The sequence below is a fragment of the Microtus pennsylvanicus genome, chromosome 6, assembly GCF_037038515.1.
Source record: "Microtus pennsylvanicus isolate mMicPen1 chromosome 6, mMicPen1.hap1, whole genome shotgun sequence".
Classification (NCBI taxonomy): Eukaryota; Metazoa; Chordata; class Mammalia; order Rodentia; family Cricetidae; genus Microtus; species Microtus pennsylvanicus.
The window spans coordinates 17198939-17212181 of NC_134584.1; the positions used below are offsets into that span (position 1 = coordinate 17198939).

The 13243-nt window shown below is 33.3% G+C and overlaps 1 protein-coding gene across 4 annotated transcripts in view; it reads right to left on the reverse strand.

Moving 5' to 3' along the window:
- The window catches only part of Cdh18 (cadherin 18), a 739086-nt gene that overhangs the window by 19153 nt on the left and 706690 nt on the right, over positions 1-13243 (reverse strand). For all 4 annotated transcript variants that reach the window (XM_075975833.1, XM_075975835.1, XM_075975834.1 and 1 more), the window contains 2 exons: positions 5046-5167; positions 671-788 (listed from right to left, as the gene is read on the reverse strand). In XM_075975833.1, the coding sequence (XP_075831948.1) occupies positions 671-788; positions 5046-5167 (240 nt within the window). The remainder of the gene's footprint in view (positions 1-670; positions 789-5045; positions 5168-13243) is intronic.

Sequence of the window (13243 nt, forward strand, 5' to 3'; positions counted from 1 at the left end):
GAAAATTACATATACTAGTTATCTTAATAGTTCTGCCCCACCAATCAAAAAGGACCTTATAAACATCTATAAGATAGACAGAGCATCTAAATAGCACTACATTTCCCATAATTACTAATTAGGGTGGGTTCCTTTTCTCCATATAAGACAGAAGATTAAAGAAAGGTAATTGTATCCTATATTTACACACACTTTTCTTTTTAGAATACATTTACAATAACAAGAGGAATTAAAATTTGTGCAGCACTTCATGATAGTTTTCCTAATGCAGGATGATTTCAAATATTGCATCTGATCTCGGGACTCTCATAGGGACATATTTTTTACTTTTCCTAATTTAATATATATTGCCTTCTAGCAGTTGCAGCCGTACACATAAACACATTTATCAGCAAAGATTTCTCTTAAAATTTGCCAAAGAGCAAGCTCTATGTACATTTCTTCTTCAAAGAAATACTTCTGAGCAAAATCAATGAATGGTATTTGTACATATGGCTCAATTTTAAATACAAGCTAGTCTCAGATCATAACACGCTAACATCAGATTGAGTTTGAATGTCAATTTGCCAGCTGTTCCTGAGTATAGAAGAATGAGGCAAAACTAGTAATGCCTGTACCTTGCCGATCAAAATAGAAAACACACAGGTTAACAAATCTTATTTATGTTCACCTTCATTATCCTTGAGTGTGAAGTTTGGGTTCATGGGCAGGCGCTCATCGAGGAAAAAACTAAACCTTGGTCCATTGGCAAAGTCATCTTTATCAGTGGCAGCGATGGTGTGAATAACCTAAAGAAAAGACAGACACTAACAGTAAGTTAATTTGTTTATCCCTTTGACTTTAATTATACTGTCATTTTAGTTGTTGTAATTAATGAATTTTAAAGATCTATTTTTCTACTCAAGTGTTTAAAATTAAACACATCAAAGAACCAATTAACTTGCTTACCATCCAAGATTTTAGGAAAAGAGTTTTAGTTTAATTTTAAATACCCACCCTATATTATACGTAAGGATATAAAAACATTTTGAATTAATTTTCTTTGTGAACTATAATACTTTGGCACTTATTTTCTTGGGACTTACAATATCTGGGGCTAAGTGGTCATCAAATTAGGGTTGATTGTTTTTTTTAATCAGGAAGCATTTTTGCATAAATATAACATTCCTGTGTCCAGGTAGAAAATGTTGCTGTCTAGACTCATCTCTGTCCATTTAATGTAAGAACATTAGAGTCCCCTTCTTAAAGATTCAAAAGAAGCAAGAAATGGCACTGTGGGCCCTAAATTTCATAGGAGAGATTGGGTTCCGTGAGCTCCAATATGTTCATTCTTTAAACAGTGGTGCAAGCAACCACAGAACTCTCAGGGTCTTTCTGATTAATTTTGATCTTTCTGGTGGCTTAGACAGAGATTTTCAATTCATATTAATGAATATTCAGGAGCAGAATGAGGTAAAATATAGGAAAAAAGAATTCTGGTGGCAAAAGAGAGAATGCAAATTCTAATTACCTTGCTCAAAACTGCCTTTAAAATTGGACCCCAAACAAACAAATGGCAATGTAGGGTGTATCCTATTTTTAAAATTGTTGTTCTAAATATGCTGATTATCTCCTTTTACTTTTTAAACAAGGAAAAGGAAACACTAATGTAGCTTTAATCTGATGATATGTTTGCAAAGTGCAAAAGTAATAGTTTCTAGGAATATCCGATGTTAATGTTTACAAGGGAAATAACACATATAAAGAATAGCACAGTTGATTTTATTGTTTAATGAATAAAGGAAACTGGCTTGGCTTATAGCATGGGAAGAGGAAGACAGAGTTAGGGAGAAGCCATGGAGCTGCTGGAGATAGACACTGAAAATTTTACTCAATAAGCCACTGCCACGTGGTGATGCACAGATTCACATCAATGGGTTAAATTAATATATGAGTTAGCCAATAAGAAGCTAGAACAAATGGCCAAGCAGTGATTTAATAAAAAGGAAAAAAGAAAGAATAGTACAGTGAAAACTCTAAATCTCTCACTTTGTACTGAGAGTGTTGGTTGGTAAAAGAGATAAGTAAGAGAAGCCAGAAAAATAATACAGAACTCAAACAATAGGAACAGCATGCCCTGGGTCGTGACACACAGGCAAAGTTTATGGAATTGAAGTGGTAGTTGTTTCCCATGCATTTGCAGGTATCTCTGCACACCCCTGCCATCTGTCTTTAATCTTTGAGGTCTCTCTGGCAAAGTATTCCTTAGCCCCCATCTTGATTTGTAGAGAAAGATGTCTCTGTTGTGATTTTTTAATTTCTTGCTCTCAAGAGTATTTACTTTAGAGATGAAAGTTCTCCCTGAAGTTTTCCTCTTCTATTTTAAGTACACTACATCTCCACATCCATGTTTTTCTCATTTGACTTTTGATTCCAAACAGATGAAGGCACTGACAAGGAATAAAAAGCAATCTAAGTGTTTTTCTCAACTTCACAGAAAGCTGCAAATAGAGTTCAAAATGTTGTGTCAACTGAGCAATACATTTGCATTTTCTATGCGCCAGTTCTTAGTATAATCCAAGTGAAAATCATGTTTTATTTTCAAATTTGTTTTCAAGGTTAAATACACTCAGATATCACACCTCATGTATCAGTGCCCAATGTACACACAGGCAACGACAGGCACACACACACTCACACACTCACTGACATACACACACACACACACACACACTCATGCAGTCTCTCACACAACAACACATTTATTGTCCACACATGGACATTACACAAAAATATATTTCTTTTAAAATGGTTTAAAACGAATAATGAATCCATAATGTTCATTCATTATGAATTCATTAGTTTTAATACTACTTTCCCTGAAATATTTTATAACATTATGATGTATTTAAAATTCAATTATTAATACAGTGTAGAATTAGGATTGGAAAAGAACAATTTAGCTGGACACACTGAGATTTTATCTTAAGTTTACAGTATCATTTTCTTTGCTTCTTATTTCATAGTGAACTTTTAAATAAATATAATACTTTCTAAGTCATAGAATCATGAGCTTATATGCAGTAATTCTGAGGTATCTAGTCTTATATTTTGTTATTTTTTTGTTTTTTTAATATTTCTAAAGCATCCTTTCTATTTTTGCACAAATAATTTCAGATTTGAATTAATAAAGTATTCATTGATGGCATCTGTTTGCTTAAAACAACCTCCAGTCATATCTACAGGACAAACTGAATATTGCATTTTGATGCAAAGTCTCCTGTGTTCCTGATACACTTGCAATTTTGATTCTCAAGGACAATTTCATTTCCACTTGTATTTACTTAATTTCATAGCCAGCATTCTTCTCCATTGTATGTATTGCTTCTTTTCATTCATTCTTCTGTGTATTACTTCATTACGCCTTTATTAAAACTATATGAATAATCCATGTTATTCATTTAAAAGACGATTTAAAAGACTAGCACACGTTTATACAACTGACAGTTCTCTCAAATAAATATTTTCAGAATTGGCACTTAATTTACTGTTATGAACAATCTCTACTTTTGTAATTGTTGGGTAATATGTAATATCCAACAAGAATTCTGATGTTTCTTGGTTTCACAGAAGTGTTCAGTCAAGAAACCACGTTCTGATTAATGTCTAATATGTTCGGTTATTTTGTCAGACCTGACAGATAGAAAACCATGAATATGCTTCACCTTTTAAAAGTAAAGGAGGAATCAACTTGCTATTCACCAACTACAAATAAATAAACAGAAAATTTTGGCAATATCTGAAAATAAATGTAACTGCTTAAAAATGTGACTGTAATGTATTGATATGAGGATACATTCTGGGTAAAAACTAAATCTAACATGTTCAAGTTATTACTAATTTTCTACGTAGAAAAACACTTTTATATTTCCTTTAGTTACTTCATTTTATTGTTATATTTAAGCAGCACTGGGAACAGAACTTTGAATCTGGCCCTTGGTGTGATAAGCCATCTACCACGGAGCTGCATTGCTTGATGGCGTAGCATTTTCTAAATGTAAAACCCTCAGCCCTCACATTAGATATGAAGTCCTAGGAAATGCTTAACATGTTGTTTAAGTTAACCCATGATTTTGTTCAATGCCAAATACTATATGAGATCACATAAACTTATTTTATAAATACATGAACTATTGTAGGGAAAATGGATTGAAGTATAATAAACTATAATTCTGTATAAAACTTGTTATATTTTCATAGGAAGTTATGTAATCGATAATATGTATGTGATATAACAGAGGCTGCATTAAATTATAAAATGATATTTTTATTTTGTTATATGTTCGTATATAGTCTAGGCTATACTGGACTTCTAGCCATACATTAGTGAGGGTGAGTTACAAGAAGTGAGACAATACGTGCTCTTTTATTTTGGCTGTGGTTTTCATATATTTTGTCAGGCAGCACATAGATTAATTTTTATTTCCCACTTAATTTTTTTTTTGGCCTCAACCACTCTAGCTTTCCTTCATGGGTGTTAATTGTAATGGGTGGCACAGTGGATCCAACCTCCTTTCCTGTCTATGTTTTCTTTACTTTCCCCATCTCATAATGCATAGGTTCTCTTAACAGTGTATGCAAACTCAAATGTGTGCATGCCCACACCCATTTCATAATCAATATTTCACGATCATGTGTTTAGTCCCAACACGTGTATGATCCAGACTCTCCTCACAGATACAACATCTAGGCTTCATCAGGCCATGAGAGGAGTCAGCTACTCACGGAATACAAAGCTGGATCTAGACTATTCAATACACTTTAATTGTCATGATGAAATACATCATACCTAAATGAGCTCATTGTTCTGAATTGCATTGAGATGCACGGAAAATTCATTTTCTGTGACGTTCAAAAGTCTATTGGTACTTAACACCTTATAAAATTATCATCACTGAGCATAAAAATGACACAGAGGGATTTGGGGGATGAAACCTAAGAATAATAGATATAAAGCTGCTTATTTTTCTTCCATTCAGAGGGTAGGAAGAAAAGAATTAGCTTACCTGACCAGGCTTAGAATTCTCACAGACAACAATATCATATTCCCTGGCAAGTTCCGGTGGGTTGTCATTGACATCGAGAACTCTAATGCCCACAGAGACATGGCTCAGCAAATCAGGATTGTCTGCAAAACACAGAGGGATGTATTTAGTATTTCAACACACACTTTAAAGGCTTGGCTTACAGCAAATCTCCTTAACGCTGTGGCTTGCCTCTAGCTCAGAATGCTGTAGTGTGACTTTTGCCAAAAGACAACTGCGTGAAGTCTCTCTCTGCTAGCACTCATTAGCTCACAGAGAAGAAAGAAAAATGCAAGCCATGTCTTGACATGAATACCAAAACCACGGCTCTCTTCACATCAAGGAATTGCATATTATTAAGAAAGCTGAGTGAAAGAAAGCTATCAGAATTCATGGTAAGCTGTCAGAACCTAAATGATGAACAATTGAATGTGGAAAACCCCAAGAAGAGCACAGAAGCTGCTAAAAAGCAAAACAAAACAAAACCAAAAACATACAATCTGTAACATTCAAGGTTTGTAAATAAACTCGGAGAAAATAGTAGGTGAGACTTTTATAACATATATGTTTACTATCATCTTATGTGAGACTGTATGCAGTTTGTAATAATAATGTTTGATTTCAATAAAAATTTAGCAAGGAATTTACATATACCGAATTTATTTGAAAATATTATATTATATTCAACATTACAAAATATTATGTTGTTATATATAAAATTATCTTATATTATAATATAAAATTAAATAGTATTATATAATATCTAATATTAAACATGGTCTCTACATTTCCAGAAAGTTTATTAACTCTAAGATTCAGGATTAAAAAAAAAATACTTTTTTTCCCCTCTTTTGTTTCAAAGCATAAAACTTAAAAATCATTGCAGGAAAACTAAATTTTCAACTCTTTCTAGCTGCCTTGGTTTTGATCTATCTTTATTTGTCATTTTCTTTGTTATTGATGCCATGTCCTTATAAGATTCACAACAAGAGGTCTCTGATCTCCAAATTATACAAAGAACGCAAGAAATTGGTCATCGAAAGAACACATAATCCAATAAAGAAAAATGGAATACAGACCTAATCAGAGAACTCTCAACAGAGGAATCTAAAATGGCTGAAAGACACTAAAGGAAATGTTCAACATCCTTAGTCATCAAAGAAATGCAAATCAAAACATCTCTAAGATTCGATCTTACACTTGTAAGAATGGCCAAGATCAAAAACATTGATGACAACTTATGCTGGAGAGGTTGTGGGGTAAATGGAACACTTCTGTATTGCTGGTAAGAATGCAAAAGCTGGTATAGCTGCTTTGGATGTCAGAGGGGCAATTTCTCAGAAAATTAGGAAACAACCTTCCTCAAGAACCAGTAATACCACTTTTTGGTATATATTCAAAAGATGGTCAATCGTGGCACAAGGATATGTGCTCAGCTATATTCATAGAATCATTGTTTGTCATAGCCAGAAACTGTAAGCAACCTAATGCCCCTCGACCAAATAATATATAAGGAAAATGTGGTACAGTTACAAAATGGAGTACTACACAGCAGAAAAAAATAACGACATTTGCAGGAAAATGGATGGAGCTAGAAAACATCATTTTGAGTGTGGTAACCCAGACCCAGAAAGAAAATTATCACATGTATTCACTCATAAGTTTTTTTTAAACATAAAGCTAAGAAAACCAGCCTACAAACCACAAACCCAGAGAACTTAGACAACAATGCAGACACTAAGAGAGACATACATAGATCCACTCTACATCGGAAGTAGAAAAAGACAAGATCTCCTGAGTAAATTGGGAGCGTGGGGACCTTGGGAGGGGATTGACAGGGGGAGGGAAGAGGTAGGGAAGAGAGCTGAGAATAATGTAGAGCTCAATAAAATCAATAAGAAAAGCAATGTTATTCTATAAAAGTAATCACCCAAAGTTTATATTAAGCACTCAGTCAATTTACAGTGTTGTTTTGGGTTGTAATTATAGGTATATATGGCCACATGCAGCTCACAAGATAAGGAGGCAAAACATCAGCAAGGAAACGGACAATCTGTATAAAACCATATTATAAACTAAGCATATTTTTGGGAAAATTTTAGAAAGAATATATTTGGCATATTATTATTGATATTTAATAAAACAAATAAATTCACACATGTGTAATTTACTCTAAAAAATTGCCCATGAAAAATGTGCCCCAGGTGTGTTGATGCACACCTTTAATTCTACAACTTGGAAAATAGAGGCAGGTGGATCTCTGTATGTTTGAGGCCAGCCTGGTCTACAGTGTGAGTTCTAGAGCAGCCAGGGCTACACAGTAAAATCCTACCTCAATAAACCAAAAAAAAAAGAAAGAAAGAAAACAAAACAAAATAAAAAGTGTCCCAAATTATTTTTTATCATTTAAAAAAACTCTGAACTAATACAACATACTCTTCCTACAGATATTAAACATCAAGTAGAATAAATAAAATAATAGTGAACCACTTCCCTACTTCACTGAAATGAAATCTGCTGTCGTGAATATAAATATATACCCATGCATACATACATACACACATACTACATACATACACACATGCCTACATTTATACATACTTACATACACACACATACATAAATGAGACCTGTGTAGAGAACTACATAGGGAGAGAAGGGAGAGGAAGGAGTAGAGAGGGAAGGGAGCGTACCTTAGTAGGTTTTTATTGCTGTTCTATAACCACATGATCAGAAACACCTTGTGGAAGAGGGATTTAATTGGCTTAGACTTCTGCATCACAGTCCTACATCAAAGGGAATCAGGGCAAGATATGAAAGCAGGGACTAAAGCAGAGCCCATGGAGGGATGCTGCTCCTTATCATATCCCCATGTGTTCTCTCTTTGCTTTACATTCAACCCAGGAACACCTGCACATAAATAGACTTGCCACAGATGAATGATGCTTTTCAAATCAATCAGGGAAAAAATATTCTATCAATTTGCCTCCACACCAATCTGATGGAAGCATTTTTGCTGGGTAGGGCATTTCTTCCAAGATAACTGTAACTTGTGTCAAGTTGATAAAAAAGTAACCAGAACAAAGATGAATATTCTTAAATAAGTAGAAACTATCAATATAGCAAATTAATTACAGAACGCATGGAACCACTGAATATAGAAACAGAAAACAAGAAATAAAGCACAGCACCCACTCATTCTAATGAAAAAACAGAAAAATATTGAACATAAAATGTTTTTAATTATGAAAACTAACAAGTCTTATTAACCAAAGATAAAAGAACTTAAGAATAAGTCTAATAAATTATGCATGAGATCTAAATCCAGAAGGTTTTATTGAATTCTATTAAAGAAGAGCTAACACAATTAAGATCTGTATTATGTCTGTGGTTAAGGAGACAAAATAACATAAGCAAGACTGCTTTCTGCAGATCGATGTGCGGCTTCAATATAATTAAATACTAACCCCTGGAAACTTCTCATAAAAACTGAAATTTGATTCTAAGTTTTATAAACACAAAGGTTATTTGGACTTTCAGGGGAAATACACAGGAAAGAGACTGGATCCATGCTTCACTGAAGGTTCTTTATCATATTAAAGTACTGTGACAGCATCAGGGAGACAGCCAAAGAGAAACAGAAACAGAATTGGGGATGACAAAGGACCCTGAAAGTACTCTGCAATAATCCAGGAAATGAAGATCAGTTGAGGGCAATCATTATATCAAGGCAAGATTTTCACTCTACTCAGGGTCCACATAGCAAGGAGAAATAAAGTGTTAATGCTGATAAGTATAAATAATAAATTAATTATTATTTTATTCTGACAAGATTTACACCGAACCCTAAAATGTATATTGAGGGATATAAATGTATATTCCAAACTACACATAAATTTTGAAAAGATATTAACATGAATATATGACTAGAAGGAAAATTTATAAAAGGGGATTTTAGCACCCTCTGAGTTGTTCCCATATGTGATTAAAGAGCAGTTTGTCAGAATTCCATTATGGAAGAGACATTGGCACCACAGGAAACTGACAACAGATTTTTCTCTAGAATAAATAATAAAAACTATTACATGGAAAGGAGCAAAATACAAGCACCATGCAAAGTTAGACTGGAAAAATAAATATGAAAAATCCAATATCATTAAAGAAATGAAAGTTAGTCAACTAAGTTGCCATTCTATGCCAAATAGATTGACATAACATTATGCTGTTGATAAAATTAACACAAGAATAAGATTGGCCAATATATAATATTTGGTTCTGTATTTTTGTAACAAATATCTAGCCACTTCTATGGATTTATGGGTAGTAAATTTACAGCATAGCCTGAATCATTTTCTCAATGTCAGAAGAGCATCTCTAACTCTAATAAAGTTATGTAATATAGGAAAGCCAAATAGTATAAAATTAAGTAGCAGTGTTCAAGGCCGTTTCCCCTAGGATAACGTTCTTAGCAGCAACACTAATTATTACTTTAAAAAACTTAAAGACAATATTTGTTTGTATGTAGGTATACTTGTTTGGGGGTATGCATGTTTGCACGTGTGTGTTGCTCGTGTGCAACAGCCTATGTGAGGAGGTCAGACTAAAACAGGCATCGCTTCTGTCCTTCGGTCTTATCAAACTGGAGATCAAACTCGTGTTATCAGTCCTGGAAGCAGGCACCTGTACTGGCTTAGACATCTGATTGGCTCTGCCAAGACTAATTCTTAGATGAAGACATTTATTTAAAATCTGCCTATTATTATCGCATAAATGGCTTTTTTCTGTTATTAAATACATCAAAAGTAATACAAATAATCGTTTCCTGTAATTCATCCATGTAATTACCAAAAACTATTATTTTATCATCTATGCATAGTAAAAGATAATGTGATACCTGTAGATTTTTCTAAGTATGTTATACAGATAAAATAAATACATATTTGCTCATGCTATTTAAATACTGATTTAATTTTGTATGTGTGTGTGTGTTTCAGGAGGTAAAGTGGAATCCAAATGCTTTCCTGTCGTCAGGCTACATTTATATTTACAATGGAAGCTAGTTTGATTATCTTCAGTGTTTCTTCCTCTGCCTACCAAGAATATTACAGCCATGTGCTCTGCTCACTTCATATAATAAACCCTTATAGTCAGCGTAAATCAATGTTATGGCCTTTGTTTGAAATACATTTGACATGTGAATGTTTGCTAATTCTTTTAATTAGTATGTTAAGTTTTTTGTTTTGAATTAATATAATAATAATTGAAATGATCTAGTTTACACAAAGCACCTTGGCAAAGCCAGTATTTTTAGCATTTGTTAGTATCCCTATTTCCGGTCTTGAATTGCCAAGTATTTGCATATACTTACTGTCCTAGAATTATCTATACTTTTCATGTTTCTATATCTCACATTTTGTGCAAAGGAATCTATCCCAGAAACCATTAAGCATATCATGGAAACATGGCCTTCATATGTCCTGGGTAGATGAGTAGATTCATCTTCTCCTATGCTTGGAAGTCAGGGGTGAAAGCAGCACCAATGAAAACAGAAAACTAGCTTTTTACTAAAGAATTCTTCAGAGATGACATCTCTGGTAAGAACTTATAGAAAAGAGAGAGCAAGTCTTGAATACAAAATGCTCTGTGCTTCCGTACCTGCCTGTCCAGTTTGTATTTTGTTTGGCAATTGGCATGCACTTGAATCCATTCCATGTAAACTCAACTACTCAAGACTGAGACATGACACTGTCCACATGAGATGCTAGTTTCACATTCCCAATGCTGAATAACTAGGCCATGTTATGATCACTAAAATATAATCACTTAGGATCAGATAAGCACGTTTTTATTAACTCCTACTGCTATCCTGAATTGAGCGGGAAAATAAGCTGTGAGCCTAAGCTCAGCACATTGAGGAAGTGGATGAGCACAGTACTTACACGACAACACTGCGTGAGACATCGAGTAAGAATAATTTAGAAGAGAACCATGAATGATAGGAAAAGTTTTATTTACTTCCAAACTCAAATTATTTAGAGTTCCACATTTTAACTAAACATAATTTTAATTAACAATGTATTTGAGAACTGAACACTTTTGATTCTTTTTTTCACTAGTTCCTAAGCTAGTACCTCATTTTGACTGTCAAACATCTTAGCTGCAAGTTTGTTTGTAGAGACTGTAACTTGTTTGTAAGACTAATTTTCAGATTTTTTAAAAAACATTAATGCAATATTTGTTTTTTTATATCTTATTTCTAGAAATAAGACTTTGGATACTTCTTATAATATTTTAAACTAAGTGTATTATCCTCAGAAATACTTAAATACTACTTCAAGCGCTCGGCAAACTGGGAAACTTGCAAATTTGCTATATTTAGGCCTCAATTAGTGCAATATTTAGCTGTCTGTTTCTTGTAAGAGACAATTAGAACATCATACAAATATTGTAAGAGTGACCAGGGGAGAAAGTTGAATGAAAAGATTAATCATGTCAAGACAACATTTATAAAAGAACAAAAGGTATGTGATGTCAGTTCTCTAGTTGTTTCTTTAATATGCACTTAAATATGCAAATGATTCCTTCCTTACAGACCTTCAGTGTGGCAAGAAGTATCATAAGGCAGGTGGGTCTCTGTGAACTTGAAGCTAGTATGGTCTACAAAGTGAGTTCCAGGACACCTAGGACTGTTTCACAGAGAAACCCTGCCTTGAAAAAAAAATAATTTACAGCCTTTCTTGTCTTTCCAGTCATTTGAATCTCAGTGCTGAAGATCTGTTTTTATTTATTGAGTTAGTGCTTAGTCCCATGCTACCTCCTTGCCTGAAGATTCCTCTCTGGGAAAACTTTTACAAATGTTTTACCTTCAATTCTGCAAAATCCATATACTTTTTCTTACAGGATTCTGGCAGAGAAGGAACCTTCTTTTTCCTATTTTTATGTCCCTGTGATTTGTTCTCACCTATAAGAGTAACTATAGTCATTATCTTTTGTTTATTAAAAAATGCTTCCCAACATTCCCTTTAATTTCCCATTAAAAAATCATTTCGCAAGCAAAAAAATTTAATCTCTATTTTTCCTGCCACAAGGTTTTGATTGAAAATTTATCAAGCTTAGCTTTATAAGAGTGAATCATTGAATGAAATTTATATAACTGAAAATTAAACTAACTAAATACGTCAAAAAATAATTGATTTCACACAATGAAAAATAATATTTTACACATTATACGTGTGTGTGAGTGGTTTAAAAATACAAAAAGAGGGAACTTAGAATTAAACCATCAGAATACATCTAATGCATCCATCTTTTTTTTCAGTGAGCACAATTTAAGCTTATTTATCTCATAGTCATTATTCCAAGTCCCAGAATGAAATGAATTACTTAAGGAAAAACCATTCTCTTTAGGACATGATTTTGTCCACTGTACACACAAATACCACAGTTCCCAAAACGTCTGCAGTGTTATTGCTTGGTAATAACACAAGTTTGAGGCTTCAAATTTAAGTGGTCCTTTGATCTTAGAGAAAAGAATACAGTATTTGCTCTGTTAAGCATAACTCCAGAGTCAAAATAACCTACTCTTATGTGAAATTAAGTCATATAACTTCTCACATTGATTATGAAATAAATTAGAAACTGTTTTTTCTTTAGCTATGCAAAAATGACGTGACAGGTCTGTTCAGTTAGACTACGAAGACCTAGCTAAAATTTGTCCTCTGATGTTTCTAATGTTTCTGAATCCCAATATTTATTTCCCGTCTTAGTATCCTTGCTTATAATGATCGTGACGACTATTTTAGCTTTCATCTTTATAGACTATAAAAATTCATTACATGATCAACTCTTATGCCCTCCTTTGAACTAGCATTTACAGCTATGCTTCTGTGCTGCCTAGAAAATTATCAACTGAATGGGGAAACATTTATTTCTGAAGGAAAAGTCCACTACATCATTAACAGGAGAAATCAGAACTTTTTAATATTTTTATTTTTCAGAGGAAGTAATATAAATACAACAAAATTTTCATTCAGCATCATCAATTACAGGTGATTATTTGGTTAATTTTAGGAGAAATGGAAATTATAGGAAATATTTTAGGAAATAATCACATATGTTTTAAAATATTCAAAAAATAAATATTTATAGTATTTGTAAGCTTGATTATTCGCCAAGACCCA